General features: G+C 26.9%; 2 protein-coding genes across 2 annotated transcripts; both read right to left on the bottom strand.

Annotated features, from left to right (window-relative positions):
- Window positions 1–1,868: 1,868 nt before the first annotated feature.
- LOC112708094 (uncharacterized) lies at window positions 1,869–5,857 on the bottom strand. The gene is made up of 6 exons (XM_025760226.3): window positions 5,115–5,857; window positions 4,513–4,768; window positions 3,069–3,105; window positions 2,853–2,958; window positions 2,162–2,272; window positions 1,869–2,071 (listed from the first exon to the last, which is right to left on the bottom strand). Exons 1-6 carry the CDS (start codon window positions 5,319–5,321, stop codon window positions 1,955–1,957), a joined length of 834 nt encoding a protein of 277 aa, XP_025616011.1. The 5' UTR covers window positions 5,322–5,857; the 3' UTR covers window positions 1,869–1,954.
- A 5,376-nt stretch (window positions 5,858–11,233) lies between these two features.
- LOC112708093 (glycosyl hydrolase 5 family protein) lies at window positions 11,234–15,707 on the bottom strand. Its single transcript, XM_025760225.3, has 4 exons — window positions 15,243–15,707; window positions 14,083–14,324; window positions 12,139–12,665; window positions 11,234–11,742 (listed from the first exon to the last, which is right to left on the bottom strand). The coding sequence occupies exons 1-4, from the start codon at window positions 15,681–15,683 to the stop codon at window positions 11,294–11,296; spliced, it is 1,659 nt and encodes a 552-aa protein (XP_025616010.1). The 5' UTR covers window positions 15,684–15,707; the 3' UTR covers window positions 11,234–11,293.
- Window positions 15,708–17,187: the final 1,480 nt, after the last annotated feature.

Here is a 17,187-nt window from a genome sequence, read left to right as displayed (position 1 = left end):
AGTATACTTTTTACATTTTTCATGATTTTATTCATATCTTTGATTTTTTTATTGGTGTTTATTTTAAAGCCCATTTTTTGTTTTTTGTTTTCTCACAGATGTGGAAGTATTAGAATACTTAGGAATCAATTTATATATATTTTATAACTATTTACACTCTAATTAATCAATCTTATTTACATGTTTCGATGTGGTTATATCTATTTTAATATTTCAATCTTATATATTAGTCTGAACATCCGCAATTATATTTTTCTTTACAGTGAATACCTTCGTTTCTTTTATGAAAAATAATATAATCGGGAAAATTTTCCAATAATATTAATGAGTTAACAATATAATTTTCAATTCATACCTATTATGTATTGATCTAAACACACACAATGTTTTATAATTTGCCCTTATTGTATAGAGTGGTAGAGTGTGTTTGAATTTGACACGAGGAGGAGCTTCATTGGCTATACTTTGACTCTCAAAATTGGAGGGTTTTAAGTTTTTAACTCCAAGTCCAAGATTTGTTGGATGTTTCTAAAAGGGTGAAAGTTTTCGAAGAGAGTATAAGAGTGAAAAATAACCATTTTTACTAAATTTATAAAGAACACTTGTATTGTATAGTTTTTTTTATTACCTTTTTTTTTTCTAAAAAGGATAATCTTTATTCTGAACTCCATTTAAAAATATGTCACTATTATATGTACAAAGTGAGGTTCGAACATTCGAAATTTGTTTTTGTCACCGTAGGATTTTTTTTTTCTCTTTTTGGTGTGGCTGTGTGTAGACTGTAGAGCAATGATGTACGAACACTGACACGGACATGGGATCGACACACAAATTTAAAATTTTATAAGACATGGGGACACGTATATATATAAAATATAAAATATTTTTTAGATAAATTATGATAATATTTTGTTATTTTATTAATATTAAAATATAAATTAATTTTTAAATTATTTTTAATGTATTATTTTAATTATATAAAATATTTAAAATATTTTTTATTTTAATAAATAATAATATATACTATTTTTAAATTTATTTTAAGAATACATGTTAAAAATAAGGTCGGACATGCTGATATGTGACAGTATTTAAGTGTGTTCAGAGTATAAATTTTTATTTTTTAGTAAAACACAGTTGGACACAATAGATATTATATTGAACATACAAGTATTGATAAATATCGTGTCTAAAATATATCTGACACGTTAACATGATAATTCAGCGAAGTATCCGTATTTCATGACTCAAATTCAATTAAGGATGAACAATAAGCCCAAGTGTACTACACTTTACACTTATGATGCGGTTATGCCAGAATTTTTAAATTAAGCCCAAACTTCGAGCCCAATAAAAAACTGGGCATTTGACAAAAAAATACTGCTAATGAATACACACACAATCTCACACACACCATAGTTTTCTTTTTTTAGTTTTTTTTCCTTAAATGAGCTTTGTTATGTTCTTGTTATTTATCCAAAAATTAATAGATATTATAAGGTTAGGAAATGGAAAAAAGAAACCCTGTTTGAGTGTAGAACTATATTATATATATGTTTTTGAATCCATGAATTGGACTAAATGCTTGATCTTAATAATTCAACTTTTATTCTAATTTTTTTTTAATTGAGTATTGAGAGATTATACTATTTGAGTTATAATATAAATAAATAATAAATAAATAAAAATTAATTGAATATACCAATATAGTCTTGACTATCTATATAGCTCGAATCTGTTGTACATAGCACGAGATGTACTAATTGAACAATATATATATATATATATATATATATATATATATATATATATATATATATATATATATATATATATATATATATATATAAATTAATACGCAGAGTGCATTTTTCTTAGAACTTAATAATAACTTTTAATTAGAAAATTCTATGTTGTCATTAATTGAATTGTGAATGTGTGATTATTTAATTAATCAGCAATTTTCGATTGGGACTAATGGCAATTTACCACCATAAATCTCTGGAAGCTGGCTCTCATCTATTTCTTCTAGCAATGTTCGTGTTATCTTTTTGTTGTCCACAAATACTATCTGCACAATAATAAATGCAAAATTTCAAAATATTTATATATTAATATTAATATCTCAACTTAATTAACAACATGAAGTGTGTGTTGTTACCTTCTTTTTGGTGTTGTTGTCAATAAAAGGATAAATAATTTGCCACACTTTCATAAACACATAAGGTGCGTGCAAAATGAAGAGCTTCCCCATTCTTTCTGGGTTGTAATCCTGCATCCAAAAAACAATATTGTTTCCTTTTATTTCATCATTTTTGTATTCAAAGTGTTTAAGTTAAATAGTTTACCGTCTTCTAAGTCAAATGTATTTTATCACTTAGCAATTAAGGGTTAATTGACAAATAAATCCTGAAAACTTATACTTCGAATAAATTAATTTAAAAAAAATACCAATAAAATATTTTAAAATAATAGATGTGAACAGACTACGTTTAAATTAATTTTCTATTTCATTAGCTTCCTATATTTTCCCTTATTAATATTATTGATGTTTTAATTAGTCTTCTAAGTTTCTATTATAGATTCTATCAACGAGTGTATTTATATCAAACATATTACGTACATACAAAAAATCAATCGTGCTTGGTAGCTGCTTTTTTGTGTGAAGATAATATTTTTTATTTTCCATTTACAATGTTCAAAGTAATCAACTAACTGCTTAGCAAGTTGAACAACACCAAAAATAGAAATGTAAGGGACACTAACTACCTGCAATTACTTCAACAAATTAAAAATATTGGTAAACAATTCATAATAAGCTAAGAAGAATGGAAGATAGAAGTAGGGCACACCTGCAAAATGGTTAAAGCATTAAGGTAGCCACGAATGTCACTGTTTGCATATCCCCAACCCTTAATATCTGCTATAGCACAAAACTTTTCTTGCCCCGCTGGCATCCTGATTCATCAAAATTAAAACATTCTTATTACAAATGTCTTATAATACAATTTAAGGTTCTTGCTTTTCATTTCTAAAAGCAAAATTATATAAGAGAAAGGGATAATTACCTTGAACATAGCTTATCAATGGTAAATGCTACGAACCCTGTTATACAGAAACACATAAAAGAAGGAAAAACACATGAGGGGACAACCTTCTCAAAAGTGAATTTCCTACTAAGTTATAAAAAGAAAGCAAGAGTGTATCTATCCTCAAATTTAGGAAAATGTTGCAATTTAAATCAAGGTAGAAACTCAGGTGCAGTTAACTTCACGTGAAATTGATAATTGATAGCCGTTAGATGAAAATTTAGTCAAATCACTCAAATTATTCAACGGCTCTCAACTATTAACTTCACGTGAACTTGACTACACCTGAGTTTTCATCTTAAATTAAATTAAGATTTAATGCACAGTTAAGTTTTACCTTAGAATACTCTTTTTTTTTTTTTTATTACAAGGACTTCATATATTTCTTTCTTGGAGAAAATGTGATTTAGTGCAATTTTTTATGTTTTAATTTTTAAAATGTTGCCAAGGAAAAGTTTCTGCTAAGTTTTTATTGAAATTTATTCTTATAATACATTAAGGGAGATAAATTTATGGGGAAAAAATAGCAGAAAATATATAGATTTTGCACTTTTTAATGACTTTTAAGAAGTCAAATTATACATTTTAAAAAGTTTAGAGAGATAAATTTCAGATGAATCAATCTTGAATTATTAAATTGCATGTTTTCTCTTCTTTCTTTTATCTGTAGTAAAATCTAAATTCCACTAGAATAAACTAATCTAACTTGAGCAGAGTTAGTATGGTCTATCATATCTTAGTATATTGATTTTCATGTTTCTAACTACAATATTCATCTGAACTGAGATCTCTTTGTTGAAGAGTTAAAAGAAAAAAGGTATAGAAGCATTGAAATTTGTCAACCATTTTTTAATTAATTGTCGTTTGGTAAAAATTCCGACCAAGATGTCTAGAGTTATTTTCACATAAAGATAAAAAAAATTCAAATATTGACATATATGTTTATCAGTTTAACTGAAAGAATTATTCGTTTTATTTTTATATATTTACAAACTTGTTTGAAATGCATATAAGTTTTAGATCTAATATGTCATTGATTCTAGTACAAATAAAAGATTATTGAAAATACTATCATAAACAAGAGCGGAATCTCTCATGTGTCAAGGGCGGCAATAACTCCTCTAAATTTCAACTTTTTCTTTTAAATTGTGTATAAATTTTGGTTTCTCTTAAAATTTTTATTTTAATCTGTTTATATTCAAAAATTAAACTTTGGCCCCTCTCCAAATTTTATGCTAACTCTGCCCTAATGATAAACACGATTAGTTGAAACTACATAATACGTGTCAATATTTAAACTTACAAAACCCCTCTAAACATCTTCCTCTGAATTTTGTGTTTTCACCTTTTAATATCCAACACATGGACAATTAATTAAGGTAATGCTAATTTAGGAAATAGAAGTGAGAAATGAGTAACATACTTTTGAAGCCATCACCACCATCACTTCCTTGATAATGTTTGGCAGCAAATGCAAGAACTATAGGTCTACCCTGTTTATCAAAGCCTTGAGAGAACAATTTCCTGTGTGCAAGCTCCTCAGGAATCTCTGATGGAGACACTCCATTTGGCACAAAAGAGAGTTTCCATTTCAGGTACTTAAGGAACATGTAAGAAGCTTTCTCCACATCCAAGTCACGTGCCCTCAAGAACCTTCTAAGTGTTGAATCATCTACATCCTACCACCCCATGACCCATCATCAAAAACAAACACAATTTGCATTCAAATCATCAAAGTTATAAACTTTTTCCCATAACAAAAAATGGGTATTCTTCAATTATGCTTAATAATCATCCAAAAAGGCATAAAAATCAAGGTCAACGATTCACAAATCATAACATATATATCTATTGATCCAAATTATATGCCACAAATGGTTAAAAAAGAAAATGTCCCATGAAAATTTATTCATCCAAATGGATTTGATATCCCCATCAATTAACATCAATATGGTAAAAAACAGATCCAACATTATTAGGAAAAACAAAAGTACTATGATGATGTTGGAAACTATAATTTGGTACCTTAGAAGCCGGATCTTTGCTTTCAACAAAAGCTCTCATGAGAGTGATTTTTGTGACCTCAGCATCACTGCTATCCTTCAATAATGAACCACCATTTTGAGCTGTTGTTGTTGATTCTTCTTTTTCTTTCACCGAATCTAATGTTTCTGCCTTTGATGATGATGATGGTGATGATGATTTTTCAGGTTCAGGATTCGTTGACTTCATTATTATATTCTCTTTTAGATTTCTCTTCTGGGAATTTTTTCTTTGAGCCTCAAGAGCAATACAAAATCCCTATAATAATAATAATAAATGAATAATATGGATCATAGTTTATCAAATATATATAAGTGCTTGAGATGGTGCCAGAAAGGGAAGATTTTTTTTTTCATCATTAAAATTAAATTCTGATAGCGATTCTGTGGTTTTGGTGGTTTGAAATTTACACAACTTCAACTACCACATCGTATTCCCAATAAGTTGTGTGCTTTGATTTTTTTTCTGTTTCATTTTTGTCTCTTCTGCATCCTTCCTTTGGTGTTTTTTCCTGCTCATAATAACAATATCGATAAGAATAAGAACAGCAATAATATGAATAAACCACAACAATTAAGAATAATAATATGAATATAGTGATATGTGTTAAAATGCTAGAAAGTCAAATTTTTCTCCGAAATTTTCGGCTAAAAAAATTCAATGTACAAGAGAAATGTAGTCATAAGCAATTAAGCATTAAATGAACGTTTATTTTTTTAGATATTGATAAAATTATTGGATTATATGGTATATAATATGGCGGGACATATTGTTCCACCCCAAAATTTTTAAAAAATTATAAAATTTAATAATTGAGTATTACACTAAAATTTTTACCATGTTCAAAAAAAAATAGCCTTAAATAAAAGTGTCATGAAATGGTATTATACGATTTGAAATTTTTTTTTAAAATATCTAAATAGCAAGTAGCGATTTTGTCTTTTTTTTTTCTTATTATTTATCTATTATATAAAAGAAATATGAGGATAGTTTATCATCAATAATAATAATAATAATAATAATAATAATAATTTTGAAATTAATTAACTATTAAGATAAGAAGTAACAAAATTTATGCTTCACATATACAAAATTATAGCTGTTTAATTGTCTCTTATATGGTTTTTTTTTTCTCTTTTATCTTCAAAAATTAGCTGTATCTTTTTTTATTTTTAACCATCAATAAATTTATTCACTAATATAATTTTTTATTACTCATCTGAAAAATATAAAATTTTGAATTTTTTTCATCTTTTTCATCTTTAAATAAAAGATAAAATTATAAACTATGAATCTAATACATATAGTATTTTTCAATTAAGTGATATGTCGGTTAAGTAGTCAAATATTAGTTGCATTAACCAAATTAAACAAGAATAGAAAAAAAATCAATCATATATTTAGACGCGACAAAATGGGGTGGACTAACCTATTAAACCTATCAAAAAGAGTAGGTTGGATTAAAATTTAAAATTTGCTAAATTAAAAAAAAATCGCGCAAGCCCGTGAGTTTTGACGCAGATTGACCTATCGGGGCAAAGGTTTTGTTGAGTTTGAGAAGAACAATAACATTTATTTGATGATGATAAATATTAATGGTTTGGGCTAAAAGCTTAATAGTGTGTGTAATTTGTTTGGTTATTGTACATAAAAATAAACTATCCAAAATTCTCTTGGCAACACACTCTTCTCTTCATTAGCTCGTAACTACTGTACCCAAACACTTTCTTTTCTTTTCTAAGCCAAAACCTATGTGATTACTCACAAATTAAAGATGAAAAGATATTTTACAAATCAAATGGGAAGTTCAGATGTTTTCAAGCAAAGTAAAAAGGATGGATCACCACACTTATGCATTAAAAGGGAAAAAGAGAAAAAAAAAAAGTCAAAAGTTAGAGTCAAAAAATAAAATCAAATCTGATTTGATGCAGAAAAAAATTAAAAAAGATGAGTTAACACTTGCTGTACATTTTTTGGTAAGAAGAAAAAAATACAGGTTTTTATCTCTGCTAAATTGAAATTTAGAGCCAAAAAATGAATTTAATGGTTCCGATATTTGAAGTCAAAAGAAAAATGAAGAAAGAGAAGCAGCTAGCCAACTCCACCAGCCATGTGATTTTGCTTCGATTCCATCACTTCTTTAATTTTTGGGAAGAAGAACAAAGTCAAATGTATTATACCAAGTTCAAATTTTGGAAGTTTTATTCTTATATAAAAGAGTAAACGGCCAGAAATTGAAATAAAGAGAGAGAACCCACAAATTTGAACCTACCCAACACCTTCACCACTTATGTTTGAAGTTTTGGAAGCAATACACCTACACTAAAGGGAGTATTCTATCAAGATGGAAGGCAACATTTAAGAGTTCTAAAATCGGGTTATACTTATAGCTTTCAAGCTATTTTATTCTTCTCCTTCATGGTTCTTTATCAAATCTTCTATTTTCTTCGATTTTATCTTTCTTTGTTTCAATCAATGAAAAATGGCATAAATGTGAGGATTAAAAAAAAAGTCATTGAAAAAAAAGACAAAGAGAGTTAGTTTGGAGAAAAGCCAAAAGATTATTTTTATCTCTTTTATAATCTATTTCTATTTTGTTTTTTGTATTTGAGAGGTATTTCTTACTAAATTAGGTGAGCACTTAGTGTTGAAAGTATAGAGAGTGAATCTAGACAAATCAATCTTGGTTAAAAATTTGGTTTGTCTCATATAGAATTAGAAAAAATCCTAAAAAATTGATGAATGTAAATATTTGTAAAGGTAGTGAAAATTCTATCATAATTATGGTAGAGATTGAATATAGACCATATTATACAAGGTGGTTGAACCAAGATATATGTATATATACTTTTTTTTTCTCTATTTTGTTTTTAGTTCGTTCATTATGAGACAAAAATAAATTATTTTCTACATAATCACCTTTGTAGACACAGCAGAATTTGTTCTTAAAATTAAAATTAAAAAAAAAACTTAAAAAGCGGCTCTAGATTTAACTCTTTTTTTTAGGTCATTGAAAATTTTCAAGTTTTTTTTAACAAAAAAGTTATTAGTGTTGTAGCCTAAGTTAATGGATTTAGAAAGCTGAACTTATTAGTTAGTTAATTACTGCTGTTAGTCTTAGTTAGTTAGAATTGTTAATTAACAAAGTTAGTTAGGCAGATTAAGTTAGTTAGTTGTTAGCTCAATATAAAAAATTAGTGCAGTCAGTCTATTGGATTGTTAGAGAACTGCTACTCTTGTGTAATCAAGGTGGAGCTAAAAAATTTTTTAATAGAAGGAGCCAACATGCAATAAATAACTTGAGAAGAGAGAAAAGACATAAAATTAGAAAGGCTAAACTGTAAAATAAATAAACTTTTGTATAAAAATTATCAAGTTAGGGAATCATTGCCCCCTACCCTGGTATGTAATGCAAAAACGTAGATGAATCAATCACAATTTTCATCTTTTTCAATTTTTTTTTCTAATTCACATTTTTAACTGCGCTAACATCTTATTGTTTTGGACTTAGTGCATCATAAGAAATTTGTTATAAAATTAGATACCTACAAAAAAGATTAATGAAACTAGAAACTAAAAACTGTGTTGTTTTATAATGATAGTCTTTGAGATAGTTTGATAATATTTTAATTCTTGTTGATTTTCTGAGTTCAATTGGTTGAAGGTTTGGATTTGATATATGTGATGCATGATTTTGAAATTCTTCAGCAGCATTTACAGAATGAGCTGGTTCATTAATGACGGGTTCAACAAAAAATTATATTTAATCTTTTTGTTCATTTTTTTAATCTAAAAAAAATATATTTTTATGCTCTTGAATCCAATTTAATTCTTCCATTTATAAAAGTTGAGACATAGACAAGACACCAAAAAAATTTTAAACTCGACAGATAAAAAATGTAATTGAAAAGAAGTTCAAAAGATAATTTGTTATTGAGAAATTGATTTGGCAATATGTTAATAATGGAAAAGTATAAGGAACTAAAACTTTATCAACTAAAAACTAAATAAAACTATATTAATTTATATCAATAATTAATTAATTTAAAATTTTTTAAATTCAAAATTTAAAAAATTTTAAATTGATTAAGTAAACCTAATTAAAACCTATAAAAACCTTCTTCTTTTTTCTTACATTAATCTATCTACTTCTAACAATCACAAATTCGAAAAATATATAAAAAAACATCCATTTAATATGAAAAAGAAACATTCTAATACTTAGTAGAAGAAACATCCATATATATTAATTCGTAAAAATTTTGAATTCATCCAAAAGTATTTGGCTGGATTTTGGCTGATATGCTTTTGGTTCCCTAGCTTTACTCGTTAATAATATGCACAGCATGTTTTACTGCAAAATTCTAAAAGTATTTTGGCATAGATAAGTGAAATAGTAACATTCTAGCCATTCCTAAAATGTATTGGTATTTTTTTATTAAAAAATAAAAAGGTAAAAGAATTTTAAATAAAAGATAAAATTATAAATTATAAAAGTTAATCAAAGTAGCACTCACATTTTGATTTACATACAGTATTTTTCAATTAAATGATATACGGATTTATTACATAATAGGATGAGTAATGAGTTGGGTGGCAAATATGTGAAATAAGTACATTTTAAGTGGTCACATATTAGCCGCACTAATCAATTACCCCAAGAATGGAAGAAACACAGCCACATCTTGTTGGGTCAAAATTAGAAATCAAAATCCTATATTAATTAAGTGGTCCCCACCTCCACCTAGGAATTAAAAAGTACGCAACTTCAATACCAGAAATCATGAGAATCAAATTCAATCGGTCAGTTTAACTCTGTTAATTTTGAATCAATTATTAGATTGGTCTGATTTAAATAACAAAATTAATTAACAATACATCGGTCAAAGAATTTTTAACTGAGTGATATAATTTTTAACAGTTAATATTTTTAAAATAATAAAACATACAAAAAAAAATCTAAAATATATTATTTTGTTATACCTAATTTATTTTCAATTAAATTTTTAATTCTGTTAATTCGATAACGAATTTGATTTTTAGAATTTTGTAAAAAAGATTTACATAATATTCACCGTTACTACATTAAAAATTCATTACATTAAAATATCTAATCAACTAACATTTTAAGATTTCAATCATAGTTCATACATCCCTACTCTTTCATAAAGGTCACCTCCAGAACTCTCTACTCTCTTGGTTGCACTGCTATTCAGAGCTACGCTCCTTATAGTGTAGCTCTCAAGCTTCATTTTTTCGCTCCAAATCCGGGATTGCGTGATAGGATGCTCGTTCTTGGAATCAATCACAAAATAATTAACCAACTAACATTTTAACAGAGTCTTGAATTTAAGAATTAGGATTTATGACTCTTGTGACAACATAATGAACAAGTTGGTAATCGATTCTAAAACAAATAATAGTAGGATAATATGAAACCTACAAAGTACGGATCTGATTTGCCGTGCGTGTGAGACATATTTCGAATATGATCGAATATCCGTTGACACGTGTGTTTTACATTTTTTTTATTTGCTGTATCTACATATAGGATATATTTTGAACACAATTTATCGATACTTGTTCAACATGTATGTCTTTTGTGTCTAATCATACCTTAATTAAAAATAAAAAACTCTTTACCACACGTAGACACACTTAAATACCATTACACACTAAAATATCATTATAATATATCTAAAAAATACTTTATATTTTATATATATACCGTATTTTCGTATCTTATAAAAATTTTAAATTTGTGTATCCATATATTTCGTATCATATCATATCGTATATTCGTGTCAGTATCCATACTTTAATTGAATTCGATATGCTTGTTTTATTTATAATATGTTAAACTTTAAACAATATATATAATACACTATAATATAATCAAACATCTTTCATAAAAAAATCATTCTCATTTTGTCAATTAGAAGAATATAGAGTATTATTGCACTAAACTTTGAAGTAACCAAGTTAATAAAATTATTTAGGACTCATGAATGAATAGTGAATTACACAAGTGTATTACAGATTAGGGCAACTCACTCAAATTTTATGTGTTAATTTAAGAGAATTACTAATTTACTATGGTATGGTCTAAAATTTTCCAAATTTATTTAGTAGAATAATGGAGCATACATCATTTATTTAGTTTAAACTCCTCCTCCCACACTATCAACAAGCTTAAACCATTGACTTTCAGCATCACATGACTTATGTGTGGTTAAGCACTTACAAGTATTGGTAACAATGATGTTATTAGTAGTGTCTACATCCAAACAAACCCTAACACTAGAACCATTTTTGTTGACTCTAGATGAGAGGTGCATCTTAGAATCAGACACCATTTTCCATGTTGAATTGGGACTTGAACATTCTCTTCCAAGTTTTGGTGCCTTCCCTTCTCCATATGCTTTCAAACACAAAAGGGTACCTTCTATTGATAGCTTTGTCTCTTGTGGTTTGTATTGCCAATGATCAGAATTAGAACAAGGTCCCAATCTTAATGGGTCAACTGTTGACTTTGTCAAAACACATAGACCGGTCAACGGATGAAAAATCACTTTGTGTTGCTTATTAGCTTTTGATGACAATCCTGGCCCTGCATGTAAATAGGAATATAGTTGGGGTGACCAAAATTTATAAAATGGGAAATTTTTATTTAATTATTTTTTAAAAGTTAAAATACTAAGATATGATATTAAGATAACATAAAATAAAATGTTTTTTTTAGTGGTTTTTCTTATGAAAAAAAATTGCATGAATTTTGTCCAATGGCAATTCTTTTATTTCTATATCTTTATATTTCTCAATCTCTCAGTGACGATAATTAATTGGATAAATTAGTAACCCATCAATTAAACCAGTAATCCATTGACCCGATCATATGATCGGATTAATTATCGGTTCAATTTTAATAATTATGGTTTATTTAGAAAATTTTGGTGTAATTAATAAATACATTAAATTATGAATGTATGAACAAATAATATTTTACCTCTAAAAGGAAGTTGAACAGCTGAGATCTTGTGCAATATACTTGCATTCCTAACCCTAATCCAATCCTCATTAAGAACACCATAAACCTCACCAGCTCCAACTATAAAATCTCCATTTCTAATGTAATAACTGCCAACAAGTGTCCACAAAGCCCAATCCATGTCAAGTTCAGCCAACATACCCAAATAGCAATTCAAAAACCTATTATCACCCAAGTTTGTGCCTTTCATGTTCACGCCGAACTCACTCAACATCACTGGTCGACCTTGCTCCAGTAAGAAGCTAGAGTTCCTCATTGCCTCTCCTAAGATCTTTGCACACATTTTGTTTGGATTCTCAATTTGCCAACCTGGGCCTTTCCCATAGCTATATTGGTGTACCTCAAATACTAGTTTTCCATTGAAGGAGAGTTTTAATGGTTGATTCTTAAGAAATGATAAGTCTTGATCCCAAACTAGGCCAGAAATAATTACTAGAACATTTGGATTTGCACCATGAACGGCTTCTGCTCCTTCAGCCATGTACCTAGCAATATTAATGTATTATTATTTAAAGAATTTAATTTCTATATACTGAAAATATAAAAAGAGTTTAATTTTATACATACGTTTAATAGCGTATTATATTGTTACATCATAAATGAAAAATATTAATTTTTAAATTTATTACTTAAAAGTATTTAAACGTATGAATTTATTTGGATTGTCATGTAAAACTTTTATATTATCAGAATATCAGCGTATCAAGATTAATTATTTAAAAGCCGTTTAATACTTTATAGTTTTATTTTTTGACGGCCAACAATTGCATTAAGGGCTTGTTTGGATGAGCTTCTAAGAAAATGTCTTTTTTCAAGTTATCTTTTTATAAAAGATCTTATAGAGAAGTAAAAGTAATTTTATGTTTGGATATCTCATGTAAAAAAGTCTTTTTATCTATCAATTATGTTTAGGTATAACAATATAAAAGTATTTTTTGTTTATTTATTACATGAAAAACATCTTTTTTTTTTAAGAAAAAAAGATCTTTTAAAAAAAGATGTAAATTACAGTTTCTCAAAAAAGATCTTTTTTTTTTTATTTTACTAGTGCTTTTATTTTTACTATTAGAAATTTGCCAAACACATTAAAAAATAAAAAAAGATCTTTTTTCATTGAAAAAATATTTTTTTGAACAAAATAATAGCACCTAAACATGCACTAAGAATAATGAAGTTAAGATAAAATATAATGACAACCAGGAAGCTCAAATGTTAGTTAAGGGTAGGTTAGGTTTTTTTTTTTTTTTTGAACAAAATTAATTTTGTGTATAAAATTTATAAATTATGATTTTTATAAAAAAAAATGTTAATTATAATGGCTTCTTGGTTAAAAAAATTCATTTTATAAAAGCTTGTTTGTCGTTCTTTAAAGTAAAATATGTTTTGAAATCGTTTTATGTTTCAATTATTGAGAGAAAAAAATTAATAATTTTTTAATAATAAAGTTAACTACTATATATTTTTTACTGTGAAATTAAGTATGCATAAGATTTAGAATTTTAAGTATATGCTTTAAATTCTATTTTTGAGATAGGAATACAAATACAAAGAGACAAACATATAGAGATAAAAAAATATATTTTTTATTGCTACTTTTAGAAAATACAGAGAATATTATTTTTTTAGATTGAAAAAAAGTATAATACTTTTTGTTTTTGTCTTAGTAACCAAATAAAATTTTGAAAAAATTTTAAATGTACCTAGAACAATACTAATGTTCTAGTAGTTTTAACTGTTATTTCAATTATAAAAAAAATATGTAATATATTAATTAAAATTTACTGTTAAAATGACTGAAATACTAGTGTTTTAAATATATTTGAAAATTTTTTATCTTTTAGAGAGAAATAGTATTTAATGCAATCATCAGAAGTAGATAGGGTAGATTGGAAACCTAGTTACCTGTACCAATCTTTGAGGTTGGATCTGGGACCTCTTGGCTCATTTCTTAAGCTCATAGCCACAACATTAGTGACTCCATTAAACATGGTGGCCATTTTGGTAAGGCCTTTGATCCAAACATGTGGATCAAAATACTTGTCTCCAAAGAACCCATTTTGGTCTGTTTCAGAACAACACATTGATGGTTTCGTACAGTGGTTGTCCAAAATCACCATCTTGTCTCCTAGGCTTTTCACCACTGCCTGAGGTAAATTAGTAAATATGCACACACAAAAAAATATATATATCTTTAGAAAAGAATATTACTAGTGAATAAAATAAAATAAAATAATGAAGAGTGGTCAATTTATTTTTTGAGACTAGAAACCAACATTAGGATTAAAGTGGGAATTTTTTTAAAAAAGAGTTTATCCTTTTGAAAAGTAATAAATATCTTTTTTTTTGCTTGACAGATTAAAAAATATTATGTGACTATACTTTTAAGAAAATAAAGATGGTTTTGAAATCATCTATAGTTCTATAAAGATATTTTCTGAAATTAATTTATACTTTTTAAAGTTAAAAAATCTAATATAATTTTATATATTAATGAATCGTATATTTATAATACTATTTATTACGGTTATATTATGTCTACTAAAGTCATGTTAAATATATAACAATTTTACTAGACACAACTTTTGTAGTTGAAAATCACTTATATTTTTATTTACCAAACATGGCAATCACAAATTTTACAAATCTGTTTTTAGAAAATTAGTTTTAATAAACTATTTTTAAAGGGCCTAAGTATTGAATTATTGATAACATGCATGAAAAAATGGAAACTTTTATTTCCTCTAATAAATAAATGCTTTTTAAATACTTCACATGAATACCAGCTACACTTAGTAAAAAGTAAGAAACATCTGAATTTGCCAACATAATTCTTTTTGCTTTTAGAGTAAAAAGATTATAGAACTCCATGAAAATAAAACATTGGTTTCTATTTTTATTTTTATTTTCAACATAAATTTTTAAAAATAATAAAATTTCACTTCGTTTCTATTTCTTATTTTCACTATTAATTTCACATAAAACACACAAATATTAAAAATAAAACAGAAAAAGAAAAAAACTAAACATGCCATAGATTGAGAAGGTTTATCATAAAAAATTACCTGAAAAGCATTGATGAGGGGAAGGTCTAAGATAGAGGGGTTGTGGGCTTGAATACCATTAATATCATCAAAAAGCCCAAGCCTGTTAAATGATTCTTTAACCGTGAGAGAAGCAAGAGACTCATTGATGACTAATTCAAGAGGCCAAGTGAGCCTAATACAGTTAAAGCCCATGGGCCTTATCCTCTTTGTAATGGAGTCAAGTGGTTGCTTGCTTAGGCCCTCAGCCACTACAGCAAGCCCATGGGCCATCCAACTAAGACATGCAAGCTTCACCCTCTTCCCTCCTTCTTCTTCATCCACTATCCACCTTCCATTGGTGTGAAATGGAAAAGCCTTCACTTTGGTTTTGGTATTTTGGAGTGTAGTACATGATAGAAGAAGAAAAAGAAGAACATAGAAGAGAATAATAATAATTTTGGTGCAAGAGAATCTAGCCATGGATGGTGCCTTATGCAATAATAATAATGCATATGAATACACACAATGCATGCTACTTATTAGGATATGGAGGGTGGTCACTCGTGACTAACTTTTCCTATCATTGGAAAACTCTTAATTATTGAGATTTTTACCCTAATTAGGATGGTATATCACTATTATTATAAGAAACTCAAGTACAGTTAACTTCATATGAATTTGATACTTGAGAGTTGAGAGTCGTTAGATGACAATTTAATCAAACATATCAAATTATTTAATGATTTTTAAATATTAACTTTACATAAAATTAAATATGAGTTTTCGTGTTATTACAATTGATCACAATGTATTTAACATTGCATCCACAAATATAAAATTTATTTTTTTCTAAATTAATACCAAAGAGTAAAAAAACATATATTTTAACTCTCTTAGCCAATGTCTTAGAAAATTCATTTAGTTAAATCATAACTTCTATTTTACTTATAACTTTATATTTTGTTTTTGTATCCATCGTTATTTTCTATGTGCTAAAATGATGGAACTTTATATATATACGGATATACCGTCGTAACGTTATACTTGCTAGATACTTAAATAATCCAAACAACTGAGACGAGACATGAGATAAATGATAGATTTGTTAGTTTTTATACGAAGCTGCACCCAAGTATTTGAAACATGGGTTTAACTCATGGCAAAGTATTTGATGGAGCTTTATACGAGAGTTTCATCAAATGGAGTTGTGCAAAATATTTACAAAATTATCTCAATTTACTATTATATATATATATATATATATATATATATATATATATATATATATATATATATATAATTGTCAATAAATATTTTATATATTTTTTTATTAACTCCTCCGTCAATGACCATGCTTATATATCACTTTATATTTTTTTTATCGCCATCATATATGTCATTATTCTAGCTATGCACAACTCGACCTAAATATTACTACTACAAACTTGAGTTAATATTCAAAATAGTCTTTAAAATTTAACATTCGACTCAATTTAGTCTTTAAAATTTTAATTGGCTCAAATTGTACCTTGAAATTTTGACCCGTGCTTCAATTTGGTCCTTTCGACGTTTTTCGTCATCGAAAAGCTGGTAATTTTAAATGACACGTGACACTATAACGGTTAGATGACATGGCCAAAATTTTAAAAGCATCAATTTAACCCCTAACAATTTGAACATAAACCTAGCACAGCCCCAATTCTCCCATATCGTAGTAGTTAATATGTGTACTAAATACACATGATAAGTTTATTATTATTAAATTTTTTTAAATATATTCATTTAGTAAATTAACCTGGACAAGTCAAGCTTACGTTGAATCTTGGTTTATCCTGATAAAATTAGGTTGAATCTTTAGAAATTGATGTATGTAATATTTAAAAAGATAGTAAAAATTTTATCAATGTTGTGGTGAAGACTAAATGTAGATTGCATTGAACAAGACAGTTGAATTAGAATACATGACTGTGTTATCTTCTTCTTT

The sequence above is a fragment of the Arachis hypogaea genome, chromosome 8 (assembly GCF_003086295.3).
Source record: "Arachis hypogaea cultivar Tifrunner chromosome 8, arahy.Tifrunner.gnm2.J5K5, whole genome shotgun sequence".
Lineage (NCBI taxonomy): Eukaryota > Viridiplantae > Streptophyta > Magnoliopsida > Fabales > Fabaceae > Arachis > Arachis hypogaea.
This window is presented reverse-complemented; position numbering and strand designations above follow the sequence as displayed.